General features: G+C 49.9%; 6 protein-coding genes across 6 annotated transcripts; 1 reads left to right on the top strand and 5 right to left on the bottom strand.

Moving 5' to 3' along the window:
• Nucleotides 1-1114: 1114 nt before the first annotated feature.
• On the bottom strand, nucleotides 1115-3297 carry KD926_009570 (uncharacterized protein; the record flags this gene model as incomplete). Its single annotated transcript, XM_053094976.1, has 3 exons — nucleotides 1115-2235; nucleotides 2307-2795; nucleotides 3081-3297. 3 exons carry the CDS (start codon nucleotides 3295-3297, stop codon nucleotides 1115-1117), a joined length of 1827 nt encoding a protein of 608 aa, XP_052960137.1.
• Nucleotides 3298-4198: 901 nt separating this feature from the next.
• KD926_009571 (uncharacterized protein) lies at nucleotides 4199-4825 on the bottom strand (the record flags this gene model as incomplete). Its single annotated transcript, XM_053094987.1, has 1 exon — nucleotides 4199-4825. The coding sequence occupies one exon, from the start codon at nucleotides 4823-4825 to the stop codon at nucleotides 4199-4201; it is 627 nt and encodes a 208-aa protein (XP_052960138.1).
• Nucleotides 4826-6498: 1673 nt separating this feature from the next.
• KD926_009572 (oxidoreductase) lies at nucleotides 6499-7607 on the bottom strand (the record flags this gene model as incomplete). Its single annotated transcript, XM_053094998.1, has 4 exons — nucleotides 6499-6819; nucleotides 6947-7272; nucleotides 7348-7458; nucleotides 7514-7607. The coding sequence occupies 4 exons, from the start codon at nucleotides 7605-7607 to the stop codon at nucleotides 6499-6501; spliced, it is 852 nt and encodes a 283-aa protein (XP_052960139.1).
• Nucleotides 7608-8430: 823 nt separating this feature from the next.
• Nucleotides 8431-9763, bottom strand: KD926_009573 (pseudouridine synthase PUS4; the record flags this gene model as incomplete). Its single annotated transcript, XM_053095009.1, has 2 exons — nucleotides 8431-9623; nucleotides 9691-9763. The coding sequence occupies 2 exons, from the start codon at nucleotides 9761-9763 to the stop codon at nucleotides 8431-8433; spliced, it is 1266 nt and encodes a 421-aa protein (XP_052960140.1).
• Nucleotides 9764-10111: 348 nt separating this feature from the next.
• On the top strand, nucleotides 10112-12138 carry KD926_009574 (uncharacterized protein; the record flags this gene model as incomplete). Its single annotated transcript, XM_053095019.1, has 3 exons — nucleotides 10112-10316; nucleotides 10395-10660; nucleotides 10729-12138. 3 exons carry the CDS (start codon nucleotides 10112-10114, stop codon nucleotides 12136-12138), a joined length of 1881 nt encoding a protein of 626 aa, XP_052960141.1.
• A 602-nt stretch (nucleotides 12139-12740) lies between these two features.
• KD926_009575 (EBP2 family rRNA-processing protein) lies at nucleotides 12741-14025 on the bottom strand (the record flags this gene model as incomplete). Its single annotated transcript, XM_053095030.1, has 3 exons — nucleotides 12741-13036; nucleotides 13106-13811; nucleotides 13897-14025. The coding sequence occupies 3 exons, from the start codon at nucleotides 14023-14025 to the stop codon at nucleotides 12741-12743; spliced, it is 1131 nt and encodes a 376-aa protein (XP_052960142.1).
• Between the last annotated feature and the right edge of the window lie 129 nt (nucleotides 14026-14154).

The following is a 14154-nucleotide window of genomic DNA, read 5'->3' on the forward strand; positions in this document are numbered from 1 at the left end:
TGGTTTTGGTGTTGGTGATGATTTCCGGGGGCTCTGTATCTGGCACTGGAGTCTTGTGTTTTTGTCTGTGTGCTTGGATTGGGATTGTATGTATATACTACGCATGTCGATCAATTCATTTCCCGAACCGCGGTTACCTTTGCAATTTGATATCAGATACAGCGTGCGTATAGGACGGCTTTCAACAAATGGTTCTCAGTTCGTCAAGTTGGTAGTCTTCAGACCTCGTTGGCTGAATTGATAACTCCGTTTTGAGCCTGACGTAAGGATTGTATAGAATGCCTTCTACTATCAATGCCGCTAGGTGAAAGGACTTGAACAAGAAGACGTGGCGGCTGTGTTCCGGCAGATGCTATACGCCTAGCCCTAATACCTCATCTTTTTGTTATCTGTCGCTTGTCGTTGCGCAGCCTACACCGCCCACTCCAAGGTTTTTAATTGCACTACCCATTGAAAAATGACAGTATTATGGGTCCACCTGAGAGGCTACCTCCATATCGTATATTTTTGGCTACCGGGCCTTGCTCCCCTTGCAGCCCTGACTACATCCGTACCTTACAAGATGTAGTCTACCTTTGGGGGTTAAACATCGATAAAGTGATCAAAGATCAGATATAAACTGAAGAAGTTAAATCCTTTCAAAAATGATCAATTATTCGCTTGATATCTTGTTGGTTGACAAATGTTGACAAATCAAATAATACAGCGCATAGTTGACGTAACAAACGTCTCCTATATATCCCAGGATTCACGCAGATAAGTGCTCAAACCATCTTTCAGCGATCATCTTATCATGGCTACCTCTATTAATCTTCCCCCTTCCTTAGGCCCTTCCTTAGGGCCAATAGTTGACGTGTCCATCATTCATGGCGGCCATTTCACCGTGCCCCTGGCGTGGGTAGTCGAGTGTTCTATTCCAGGACACGACATCCTAAGCACTCCTTGCTACAGCTTCCTGATTGAAAACAAAGCCCAGGGAAAGAAGACCCTCTATGATCTCGATTTCATGAAAGCGCGGAAAGAGAAACAGCCCCCAGCAGATACGTCTGTCCCCTATCTTTCCTAAACCTACTATATTTAGCCCTACTAAACAACTAACTATTCCTGAGTCTGCTCAAACGTGCAAACGCCTAAGTGACCGTCGAGAAAGACGTAGAGACTGTTTCTTCAACATCCATATCCACTTTTTTCTCTCAGGGCCATTTGACTGTTCAATGTGAGAAGCTATTCCGTTCAATACATCTTGTGGAAGGGTTTTCTGCGTTTCCAAAACCCATTCGATAGTGCGCACACCACCATAGGTCTCGTTCATTTGCCACAAAGTGTGGATTATGTCCGATGGCAAGTGAGAACAATCCCGTAAAGCTGAGATAGCCCTAGACTCAATCCCGCGACCATCAAACTCATCAGAACCGCCCCCAAGGTTCATAACTTTCCAGCTTCTCGTAACGATCGAAACATAATGATCGAGCAAAATTTGCGGTGGGAATGCGTCATGTCGAAAGGATCCATTCGTGACGTCAATTGCAAAGTTGTCTTGATACTCAGAACTACGGAACCACTTGACGGTTTCATCTTCAGAGAAAGCGTTGTACCGTTTCAGGAAACCGAAGGCGCGATGTTGAATAAATTCTGAGTCATTTTCCAGCATTCTCCACATTTGGCTGAGAATCATCGGCGGCAGGGCTTGCTGAGATTCGAATACCCTGAAAACACCGCGAGGGGATATGTTGTGAATCCTCTGGAACAAATCGTAACAATCAGACTTCGATAAATCAGAAACATCTTTCAATGCCATGAGGCTTTCCTGTCGTACGCTTTCGTCTGGATCATCTAGTAATTTAAAGAAACGGCGACGAATATTTTGCTTAGATCGCGAACATTTTGCCTGTGCCCTCACGGCGGTTTTGCGACCTTTGTGACTATTTGCAGAAAGGTTGGAAAAGAAATAGTCAGTGATCGGCTGAGGGAGTTCAACCTGTTGTTCAAGTAGTCTCGCTGCTTCCCAGCCCCAGAGAAGACGAATTGCAACTACGAGGGCAAATAGAATGGCTTCAGGCAAGTCGGGACGCTCCTCTAAACCCCTGAAGACCTGGTTGTACAAATTCCTATTTGAATCAAAGATAACCTGAATCACCTTCTCTGACGAAAAGATCGGGAATTGACCAATGATCAGCGCAGCGTTATTTCTGATATCTTCGTCAGGGGTAGACTGATAGAGACGCCATATTTGATCTGACAATTCAAGGAGCAAATGAGGATGGCTCTTGATTCTTTGCAGAATCTATCTTGCTGATATGAATTACCCTTTTCAAGGCATTTTGACAGGACACGTTCGGGAAACTCTGGCTCCTTGCCGATCTCCTCGCGGAAGGATACCAAGAGTTGCGATAGTTGATTGTCTATATCTTCTCGAAGTTTCCCCACAGTGAGACTTTGCGTCGGCTCACTGAATTCGTTGAAACAATACATGAGAAGCCGTGCATGGGCAAATCCTAGTAAATCCCGTGGTTTCATTTCGATCTGTTGGAGAAATCTTATCAGATCGTTCTCTTCTGATTCCAAAATTCCGGTGACAAATCGGTACATGATGTTGTAGCGCCGACTGTATTTTTCATGGCCAATGAAGTCTTCAGGGGAGATAAATATCACCGTGCCAGATTGCAGATCCAATGTTTCGATTTTTTTTGCTAGCTTTCCAGCTCTGGACGAAGTGATGAGCAGCGAAATATTCCTGGAATGTGAGATGAAGAAAGTAGTATTCTTGATCTCGATATCCGAGGGCAGAATCTGAGCTGCGCAGGAACGAACTCTCGCCCAGGACAGTATCCGCCACCCTTGGGGACCTTTGATAGATCTTTTCTCGAATGTTCAAGGTGAATTCTATCACGTTGTTGTAAATACCACAGAACGCAATGTATTGGGCAAATTCAAACTTATCAGACATCGCCTCAAAGAGTTGTGAACGAAACTGGCGCTTTGCTGAATCTTTGGTTCTCGAGCTGGTGGCCTTTCGACGATGATCTTAATTCCAGAGTTTGATTTCAATTGCTTGGTACAAAGCAGTCATCGTTGTCAACGGCCGGTGTTCTGGTTTCCGGCCTGGTTGGAGGAGTCCAGTTGAATTGGGACCCGCATCAACCCCTTCATCGCCCAATTCTGGTTTATAAAGTCCATGAACTGGCTTTTAGCTGATTCATCAGAAACTTTGTCAACGTATGCCTCAACCTGGTGTTCCTGAAAGCCAACCGTCTCAGTCTCCAAGTCATGGATTGAGAACATGCGGGATCGCAGCATGTGGTCGAGAGGTGATGATCACATTTCGCCGATTTAGAAGGGAATCAAGGTCGTTGAGCTTTTCCGGATCTCCAGCGAGCTCGTCCAGGCCGTCTTAGAGAAGACTTTCAGCTTGTTTTTTTTTTTTTTTTTCGGTCTGATGTTCAATCAAAGAAAGTAATGTAGCAGTTTTCTATAGGCACATTATCTCCCGATAACCGTTTAACGTGAAGAAGCTTTCCAGAAGTATATAATATTGCGCTATGACAGCGTCTGCATAGAAAGCCTTGGCCTTCGGGCAAGATTTCAAGACTTTTTCAAGGAACTTGGAAGCTTCGCGGCTGTTTGTCTGACTTTCTTGAAAACTGTTTTCAAGCTGATGATTGAATTCCTTGTCGCTTTTTCTCTTGAAAAGTGATTTTTCCATCCGGGTTTCTGAAGCGAATCTGCAAGCAAACCAATCCAAATACGGATAGCACCTTTATTTTCGTTGGCTTGCTCCAAAGGCAATTGCGTGAACGTCCACTCGATAAACCTCTCAATGCTGCCTCTAGAAAGCTCATCAGAGACCCACTGTTTCTCAAGCTGCGAGTAGAGCCCGCACCAAAACTGAGGCTGGGCACAGCATCTCATTGTAGGTATTACATCTGGCAGAATGTCATAAGCCCCAACTTGAATCAGATATCGATCTGACGGAGCCCATGGTACCAGTTCCTGTCCGCCGACCTGTTCCTATTGCGCAATGACGTGATCAATTGCTTGAGGCCCTTGTGCGATTCCCAAACTTCCCGGCCAGCTTTCAAAGCCTCTCCAAAGCGCTCCTGGAGTTTGAACAGACTAGGTCCTGCTTGGAGAAGCCGAGGTAGATCAAATTTAGCCACACCATTGCTGATTTTGGCAACAACACCGATGGTCACACCAGTCAAGCGAAGCGCTTCCTCCCATGGCGTCTCGTTTCTGGTATGTAGTAATGTAGAGCTTGAAGAGCGTATTCGGCCACCTGAGCTATGCGTGGCTCTTTATGGCTTTTCAAGGCTCTTAGCTTTTTGGTAAGCGATTCATGCACCGCTACCCGGTCGATGCCCACAACTTTGACATCCACCATGGCATCTAGGAAGGTACCGATTGCCTGGGTCAAAAGATAGCTGTTCTTTAGCTCAGTCTTTTCATTCATTCGATTGAGACGCTCGCTTAGGCCATCAAGTAGCGTTTCAAAACCTAGGTCATGGCGAGAGATGTCGCGTTGACGCCGGCGCAGACAACCAGCAAAGTATCTCAGCAAGCCCTGATCAATCGGCTTGTCGTCTCTGATGGCCACTGTAAGCCCATAGACGAGGTCTTTGAACTCTTCATGGTTAACGACTTCGGAAAGCAGCATTGCTTCGTTCCAATAGAGCGATCTCGGACGATCTTTGAAGAGCAAGACCATTTTCGACTTCAGTGCATTAAGAGCATCGATCTCTTGTTCGCCTACTTGTTCATCTTGTAGATATCGAACCAAATCTATGGTTAGCTCTAGTTTCTTCGCAGTACGGATTCCTGTTGACATGATGCCGTGAGAATGGTGTGGAATGGCGGAGTTGATTTCATTTTTGTCCGGCGGCGATGGGATGGGATCTGTAGAAACCCGGAAGATCAGCAGGTTGATACAGGACAATATAGAATGATCTTACTGCTTGAATCGACTCAGTTCAGCTATTTACCACAAGTAGGTGATTATTTACAGAAGATGGAGGGGTAGGCGAGGTGTAGGTCTTCTACTAGCTCAATGGCGTTTGCCTGTTTGCACTGTCTTAGATGCCTTACTGCCTCAGGCGTTGCTTCAGCATCGCTCAGAGCGCTTACACAATCAACGCAAGAATGATTCGAGAACTGTGATGGGGAATCTGGCTATCATTGTAGAACACCTGCCCGGGTGGAGCAACCCTTGGACCTATTGACCATGGGAGGATTATCGCGTGTTGTAACGGGAGGCAATCGAAGGATAAAATGACTGAATTCTTGATTTATTGATGATCAAGTTACTAGAGGAGAGAAGTTTATAATGGTTTTGACTAAAAAAGACCAAATTTAGGGAGTATTCTGCTCGATATCAAGGCATAATCCTCTTCGTAAAGAGATTCCCACCTTTAGCGAAAGGTTTGGCGGATTGCCTCAGGCACGCAGATCTTCCACAACCATTCATCATGAGACATGACAAATGTGTACAACGTCTTGTTGGCTCAAAGAGAAAGTGACCCATCTATCGATTCAGGAGAGGGATCTTTTGCCAGCAGTGGGGCGGTCATGTCGATTGAGTCTCGTGTTTAGCTTCACAGTGATCAACGATTCAAAAGTCCTACGATCCAAAGGTCTTGAAGAGTACATATCCCGGATACTGTTGAAGATATCATAGTAAGGCTCTATCCTGCTTACCATACAAATACTATACTATGGCATTGCGGATGGGGGCTGAATAACCACACTTGCGCTGACATCGTGAGCGGTTGATAAATCAATGGAGAGCGAAGTCACTAGAAGAATCGATGTTCTCTAGTATCAAGCTGCTGAGTTGAAACCAAGTTAAAATGTTATATCGATCTGATACCTGTGTCATGCATCCTATTGCGTTAGACTGACACAAAATCAGGTTCGTGGTTAAACCCGAGGTTGAAGATGGAAGGAAGATGAAACCAAAATGGAAACAACTCAGGGGGCTTCGTTGACCCTACTAGGAAATCGCGGAGTCACCTGATTCACTGCAAAGTCCTTATGGCCTAACTTCAATAACTTGAGACGGTTGATGCAGGATCCGGAGATTACTGCCGCTGTCCCATCATGACCCACAGGTCTACCGCGCTGCCTGTTCTCCGGTCTACGAGCTTTGACGCGACTATATCAAGTCCTGTTCATAGTCTGGCGCCGGTTTCACCGCAAGCTTTGGAACTGACCATCACACCCTCGTACAACACCCCGTTTTCACGTGACTGGCTTGCCAGGGGTCAGCATTAATATTGTGATATCACTATTGCCCTGTAGGGAGTTCCATCTGGTCACTGGTGTTTATGAACATTGTCCAGCTATTCCAGGTTCAAGTCGAATTAGGGTTGTCTTAGATATATAGACATAGTATCACCGAATGTATCTTAACCCTAATCAGCTATACCGATGCCACATACCACCCACGCTCAAAGGGCAGCTAGATACATCTAGGTCAGTCCTCAAGCATATGGACTGTAGCAATCACCACGCTGTATGCCCTCCATCCACCCTCAGATCCGCCCCCGTCACAAAGCTGCTGGCGTCGCTGAGTAAATACAGGATGGCTCCACGATACTCGTGCGCCTCGCTCAGGCGCATCAACATGTTATCCTGCATCCACTGTTCCTCCATGCCTGGCTGCGCCAGCGATTCTACCGTCATCCGCGTTCTGATGTACCCGGGGGAAATCGAATTGACGCGGATCAGAGGAATATCGACTCGACTGCCCCATTCGGCTGCCAGGGAGCGCACCAGCTGCACGATGGCCGCTTTCGACGCATTGTAGGCGGCAGTGTCGATGCCCTAGATTTTACACAGGCCAGTTTCATGGCCAGTTGGTCAGTAATTCTTGTCCTCATCTCATTTCATCTCACCCCCCTTTATCCCATCCCGAAGAACCGCCCGAGCATAAGACGATGGGCAAGCGCACCTTGTTCGAACCGTGGGCACTCATGCTCGCAATCAACACCATACTCCCCGGCAATCCATGTTTTCTGATCTCCTGCGCTACTGCCTGCGCGCACACAAACGTTCCCACCACGTTGATGTCCATCAACCGACGAACGCCTTGGATGGGATACTCGACCGATGGCCCTTCGCCGCTGATACCAGCGCAGCAGAGCAACCCGCGCAAGGGGAACCGCGTTTTCGATACAGAGTTGGAGATTGTTGCGCGAACATGACCCTCGTCTCCGATGTCGCATCGGAAGTACCATACTTTAGTGGCATGACGAGATGCGGTCTCTTCGACCGTTTCTAATAACGTGGAGCTGAACGTCAGCAATAAACAATCCACAACCCTGTCTGACGGATGGATATATGTAAACATACTCCATGGCTCTGCGAGAGGCTCGTCCTGTCGATCGAGACAGATCACGTCGCCGCCACTTTCAAGGATTGTGCGCGCGGCTTCTAAGCCCATTGCGCCGCCGCCGCCGGTGACTTGAGAGGTATCAGCTTTTGTTGCGAGAAACAAGAAATGTCGAAAGGGGAATACTGAGAACCGTTCGCTCGTCCATTTGGAAGAGATCCTGGATGGAGCGATGGGCTCCTCCAACGGCAGATTTGGCTTCTCTTTCCTTGACGGACATAGTCTTGGGTTGGGGTTGGTGTTTATCACGATATTTGATACTCTATGGTTCACAAAAGACAATGCCAATCTACAGATGGTCTCTCTGTTTTAAGAAAGGGGATCAAAAGTCGAACAGGCCAACGCATACATGGCATAACCCCGGTCAAGCAGACCGGCTCAACTCCGACGTCACCGTCTGCATTGTCTTAATCGTCATGGAGCCAGGGATCGAATCCTATTCGACCGCATGGGCCGCATCGTCGGCGTCCGCACGGCCCGTCATAATCCAGAAGTAGTACATGGGCCAAGCTTCGATCATGCATACGAATATCCTGTCGAAGATGAAATCGCCATCTCACCCTTCTTGCGTGTACTACTCTATGAACGCCACTATCTTGCCGCGGCCGAGCATCAAATCCACGAAATTTCTAGATGCGAATGAATTCGTGCAGAAGCGGTTGCCGGAGGAGAGTGATATTGAGTTTAATGCACATTTGATTAGAAGGATAGAGGAAATGATTCACACAGCGAAACTACCGTAAAAACAAACCGTGGGTCAGTTGCGGGGCGTGGACTTACTCAACTCGAGATGTCTAATCAATAGTGAAAACATGCGCGTGGAAATGGAATCAAAGTGTAGGGGACACGCTCTTGAATGACTAGAAAGTTAAACAGGTCTAATAGGAAATGTTGAGAAGAAACGATCAATGCTGATCTCTCATTATCATATCGTCTTACAGCGATTAAGTTGTATCAGGTATTTGCTCATACTTTTCGGGCCACTTCTTCGAGTGAGTGGGTGTATCTATTATACAGAACTGGAATAATCCGACGAACCGACCTCAGTTGTGGCCCTCCTCGGCCGCCCTCTTCTTCTCCCACTGATCGAGGAAGCCCTTCACCTTGGGGCCCCACACCTCCTCGCCGGCCTCGAGGTCCCGGTACTCCAGGACCTTCTCGGGATCAAGCTCAAAGTCTCCCTGGCGGGTACGGATGAGAGAGCTCATAAGGCCGCAGCTCCCAACGGCTCTTCCCAGGTCGTGGGCAAAAGTGCGGACGTAGAAGCCCGAGGTGACGGTCATGACGATCTTCACGGCGGCAGGCTGCGGTTGAGAGGCGTTCTCCTTCGTTTGCGACGAACTGGTAGACTCTTCGGCGGCTTCCGGGGCGTCCGTCGATGCTTGCTCAGATGTGGTTGCAGTCTCTTCTCCCTCGGCGGATACCTTCTGCTTCTTCGCAGGAGCAGCTTCTGCAGCCGGGCTAGCTGCACCATCGGCCGCGCCTTCCTTGGGGCTTTCAGCCAGGGGCGGGGACTTGCGCTTCGTCGACGAATCCTGCTGCTCAGTCTGTCCGGTCGGTTCTACGCCCTCGACAGGCGCGACGGAAGACATGGTGTCGTCCTGCGCCAGCAGTTTCTCTGCGACCTCTTTCTCCTCGGCAGCGGCCTCCACCTCCGGCCACTTGTACTCATGCGTTCCAGGCTCGTACCATTCAACGATGCGCATCTCGTTCACCTCGACCGGCCGTTCCTTAATTTCAATGGGAATTTCCTTGCCCTCCCGCGCATACTGGTACATGGGCTTTCCCTGCACTTTCAACGCCGAGAAGATAGGCGGCCGCTGCATGATCTTGCCACGGAACTGATCCAGCGCCTTCTCCACCGCCTCCCGCGTGATATGCTCGTAGGGACCTCGCCGCACAATCTTTCCCAGCCGGTCGTAGGTGTCGGTCTCGGCTCCGAAAAGAATCACCGTCTCGTAGGACTTGGTGCACCCCAGGAAGTTGTTGAGGAATTTCGTGCCCTTGCCTACTCCCGCCACCAGCACGCCCGTCGCCATGGGGTCGAGGGTTCCTCCATGGCCGATCTTGACTTCCACCTTCTGCTGTCGACGACGCCTGCGTTGGAATTGACTCTCGCGGTCGCGTCGTTCTCGCTCAGTTGAGATCCAGGGCTCGAAAGTTTTCGACGGGTTAAAATGGCGTTGAAGGTCACGGATGACACCGGCGGAGCTGACGTCTTGGGGCTTATGAACCGCTGTTGCGAAGTTAGTCGGGATCCTTGGGGTTGTAGTGATGCCGAGGAGATGGCGGGCATCGCATACCAAAGACACCCTCGTAGATCTTTTCTCCAGACATGGTGGTGCGAAAGAGTTTCAGGCCGCGCCGGAGTCCCATCGGTCGCGGTGATAAGAGGAGGGATAATCTGGAGGGGGAGAACAGCAGGAGGAAATATGGAAGAAGTCGAAGAATGGCCGCAGGAAAAGACGAAGAAAAGCAGAACAAGCAGACGTAATATTCATACAAACTAGAACGTACCGGTGGATGTAAGTTACCCGCCGGTGGTAGAAACTGGAGTGATACAGCGTACGGCAGCGGTAATCGAGGCGATTCCTCTCGACCTTCTTCCTCGTCCCTCTGTCTCTTCCACTCCAACGCCTCCGATTCTCTTTGCATTCGTCTCCAAGATTTCATCTGATCCCCTCTCTCGTGTGTCGGTCACGGCACCATGCTGCCCCCGGCGACATGACATCGCGAGAAGATAGTGTTCTGGCCCCCAGAAACCCGTCTCTAACGGACGAGAACGATTGGGAAGAGTTCAGCCTGGCCGAGGTCAGAGTCCTGGTCCCCGGCAAATCGCGTTATGCCAACCTACTCGCGGCCTCCGAAGACAATCCGGTCCAGGTAACCGGAACCCTGGAGGAGGTGGAAGAGGAACAGGAGAAGCTAGGTACGTGCGATGGGCCACATCTACCAGCATAGCCTCCCCAGTTCTGATCTCGACTGACTCGAAGAAATGGTGGTCTAGTTCTCGATCCCGACTACCTAACGAAGCGCATTGTACTCGAGAATGTGACGCATTACGCCTACGGACAACATAATGACGGCGAGGTCGGATTCTGGGTCGCTGGGCGAGCCGGTTGGTTCTCCATCTCTCCCGCGAGGGGTTACCGGCCTATGTTCAATGATGTCGTCGAGGCCATCGATCTATTCTACTTCCTAGCCGATCGACATCAATCCAAGCGACGCAAGGGAAAGAACTGGAATCCCAGCGTTGAATATCTTTGCGAGGAGGTGAGTGTGCTCTACAATAGATGCGAAGCCTGCGCAGGTGGCTAATACATGGAGTGGGGAGAAACCAGTATGTGAATCATACTCATGGGATCTGTGAGGATGCAGATGATTCAGCCGAGGTGTTCTACAAACACCACATCTTCCTCCTCTCCCGCATGCTGAAGGGCGAAGAAGGAGTTCAATGGACCAGCACCAGTGTTTTTGAGCATCTTTGCGAAAAGTTTCCGGTACGCCCCGTTCCCCTCCTCCTTCCTGTATACCCCATCGATCCTAACTTCCGAGTCCAGGAGTCATATGAAGAGATCAAAGCCCAACAGGAACCACCCCGGCAAGAAGATGAAGAGGACTCGGCCGACGGCGCAAATGGAGAAGATGTCAAAAAGGACAAGAAGAAGTCGGGAAAGAAGGCCCACTCTCTTGATCCCACGGTGGTCCCCAAAGCTCAGGCAGATACGGTTTATCAGGTCATTCTGGATCTAAAGGAGGCAGGTCATTTGGCCAAGCGCCAGCTTAATCTCGACCTTGTGGCCTCAACTCTGGTCGAGGACTATGAGGTTGACAGCGCAGAATATGCGCAAGACCTCATCGCATCCAGAGCCGACATCGTCCTCGAGTTGATGGATGAGGCCAAGACGTCGAACTTCGACTGGTCTCGCAAGGCAATCTACCGGGAGCTAAAGTCCGCCTCCGAGAAGAATGGCCTAGAGCATGTGGCTCTGACTCCGTTGCGGCCTCGGTCTGCGAAAGATGAATCTCCCCAGGAAGATAGCGACGATGAAAAGGAGAATGAAAATGAGAACGAGAACGAGGAAGATCAACCCAAGCAGCGGAAGCGTCGAGTCCGGAAGTCTGTCTTGCGACCCAAGAGCTCCGTCGCTACCAAGCAAACCGGCAAGCGAACGAGGAGCGCCGCCACCGATCAAGAAGATGTATCCGACAACAATATGGATACTGAGGATTTCGAAACCCCGAGCAAAGTTCGCGGCCATGATCTAGTCCGTGATCCTTTATCCACTCGTGCCAAACGCCGCACCCGCTCCATCCTTTCCGACTCCGGATCGACCCTGTTCTATAAGACGCCCTTACAAGAGACCCTCCAGAGCCGAAACACTTCCGTCTCCCTGGCCGACCAAGACGTATCTGATGCGGAAATGCCCGCCGGGGACGACGTATCTTCCGACACGTGGACCTGCCAAGTCCGAGGTTGCGATAAGGTCATCTACAAAAGCAGCACCAAACGAAGCAAAGAATTGATCCAAGACCATTCACTGGGGCATGCCGATGACACAAAGGCGAAGGTCGACCTGGTCTTCTCCGAGCAGCGCCTGAACATCGGCCTTAGCGTCGATCATCTTCTCAGTCATATTCAAGGCATGGGGACGCTGAGCGAGCTTCCAGACCTAAGCGGCGGAACGGACGGAACGGACGGAACGGTCAAGACGAATGGGAATCATGGCGCCAACGGAATTGGGGCATAAAAGTTGACCGGTGGCTTTTATCAGACCACGAAAACAACTCACTTAACATACATCCCCTCCCTTTATTTCCACCCACACCCAGATTTTATCCTTTATCACCTTGGGATGAGAAGTGAGTTGCAGATTACAAGTTCTAAAAACTGAGTGCTACGAATAATGCTTAATTGGCACGTGAATAAGAAGACGGCGAAGGCACAGTCACGATGGCAGAGATCAGGCGTCAGGGTTGAGAGATGGCGTTGCGGTGACTGTTGGAACTCATAATGGGTGGCGATGTTACGAATTTGCTTTGCGACTTTTCGAATGATACCTATCTAGATGAATTCAAAAGAATTGGCCATTGAGCCAATAAATGATCTAGGTGGGTAGTGATATCCATCAATTAACTCGAAATATACAGGATATCCGGGGGACTTTTGAGCCCGGGAGTCACCTAGTCACCCGGTCTGAGAAGGCACGTAAATGAGAACAGGGCTGTCTTTCTTCTCTTTCGAGCCCAGACAACCAGCTTTTTTGTATTTCCCAAACCCGAACAAGCAGAGATAATAACGCAAGGAGAATAAGTACAAGTCAAAGTCAAAACATCAATCGATTGGAATCACTCAACCCCGTCCCTTGGAGGCCGCTCTCTTGCTCTTGCCCGGTCTCTTGGCACCGCCCTTCATCTTCTTCACCGAGAAGTCGCGCATGTCACCACTGGACGCGGCGTCACCGCTCTTAGCAAAGCGCTTCTTGCCGCCGAAGCCGAACTTCTCGTTCTTCTTCTGACGCTTCATCGAGGGACCGCCGTTCTCGTCGCGGCCGCGCTTCCGGCTAGCGGGCTGGTTGGAATCGTCGATGGCAACGTCGAACAGGTTATTGGTATCATCCGTAGGGCCGGAGGTGTCGTCCTTGCGCTCTAAATGGGGGGGAAATTATCAGTACATCGAAATCCTTAGTCCCGCCAATTTTAGTAGGGGAAACTCACTCTTCTTCAAAGCGGTGATCTTATCCAGCGTCTCACGCTTCTCCTTCTGTCTCTGCTGCAACTTAGCCACCTGCACCTGTTTTCCGAACTTCTTCAGATCACGCTGTTTGCGCGCATCGGCCGCCGCCTTCTTCGAGGCCGCCTCGTCGAACAGCTTCTTCTTGATCCGGCCCATGTGCTCGTCCGTCTTGATCATCTCCGCGAAGTAATCGCCCGGACGGGTGAACGGCACGCCCTCCTTCTTCAGCAGGCCGCGCGCCGACGTAGCAGCCGCCTGGCAGACCTTGTAGAAGGCCAGTTCCCTGTTCAAGTCATCGTTGGGGTCGGTGACTTCGATGGGCTCTTGCGAGACGAGGGAATTGTGCTCGGAGAACTGGGTCTGAGGGGTGATGAAGGAGATGCGCTTGATGGAGGAGTTGATGGCAGCCGAGTTGTTGATTGTGAGACGTTGGTGCGGCACCACATCTTCTCTTTCGTCCTCCGAGAGGTCGGAGAGCGGGATATCTTCTTCGTCTTCTTCGTCTTCCTCTTCTTCTTCCTCCTCTTCCTTGTCGTCTTCGTTGTCGCCGGTCTTCTTGTTGTCTTCCTCAGCAAGGGCCTTCAGTTGCTCTTCCTCCTCGTCCTCGGATTCAACCTCATCCTTCTCCTCTTCGGGGTCGGCCTTCTCGGCGTCGTGCTTCTTAGACTTCGATTTCGAGGGCTGGGTCTTCACGCATGAATGTTAGTCCCAAAATCGCCATAGAAAAGTCAACGGCCTCAATAAAGAAAAACTAAAGAGAAATAAAGCATACCTCAACAATCTCACCCTTAGCAGCCTTCTTCTTTCTCGCCGCCTTCACTTGCTTCTTCTGTTTCTCAGCGTCGTAGTCGCGACCGCGATGGTCGTCCAGCGCCTGAAGCAATTTACTCCGCTTGGGCATTTTGAAAGATTGATTAAATAGAACAGTCCTTGACTGTAATCAACTTAAAATTTCAGAAAGAAAAAAATGACCGGAGAAAAAAAAAAAAGTGAGAGAAAGCTCGAAGCAGCTACGGACTTCCGACAAGCA

Source organism: Aspergillus affinis, assembly GCF_023601865.1.
Source record: "Aspergillus affinis strain CMG 70 chromosome Unknown NODE_6_length_556011_cov_87_064024, whole genome shotgun sequence".
Classification (NCBI taxonomy): Eukaryota; Fungi; Ascomycota; class Eurotiomycetes; order Eurotiales; family Aspergillaceae; genus Aspergillus; species Aspergillus affinis.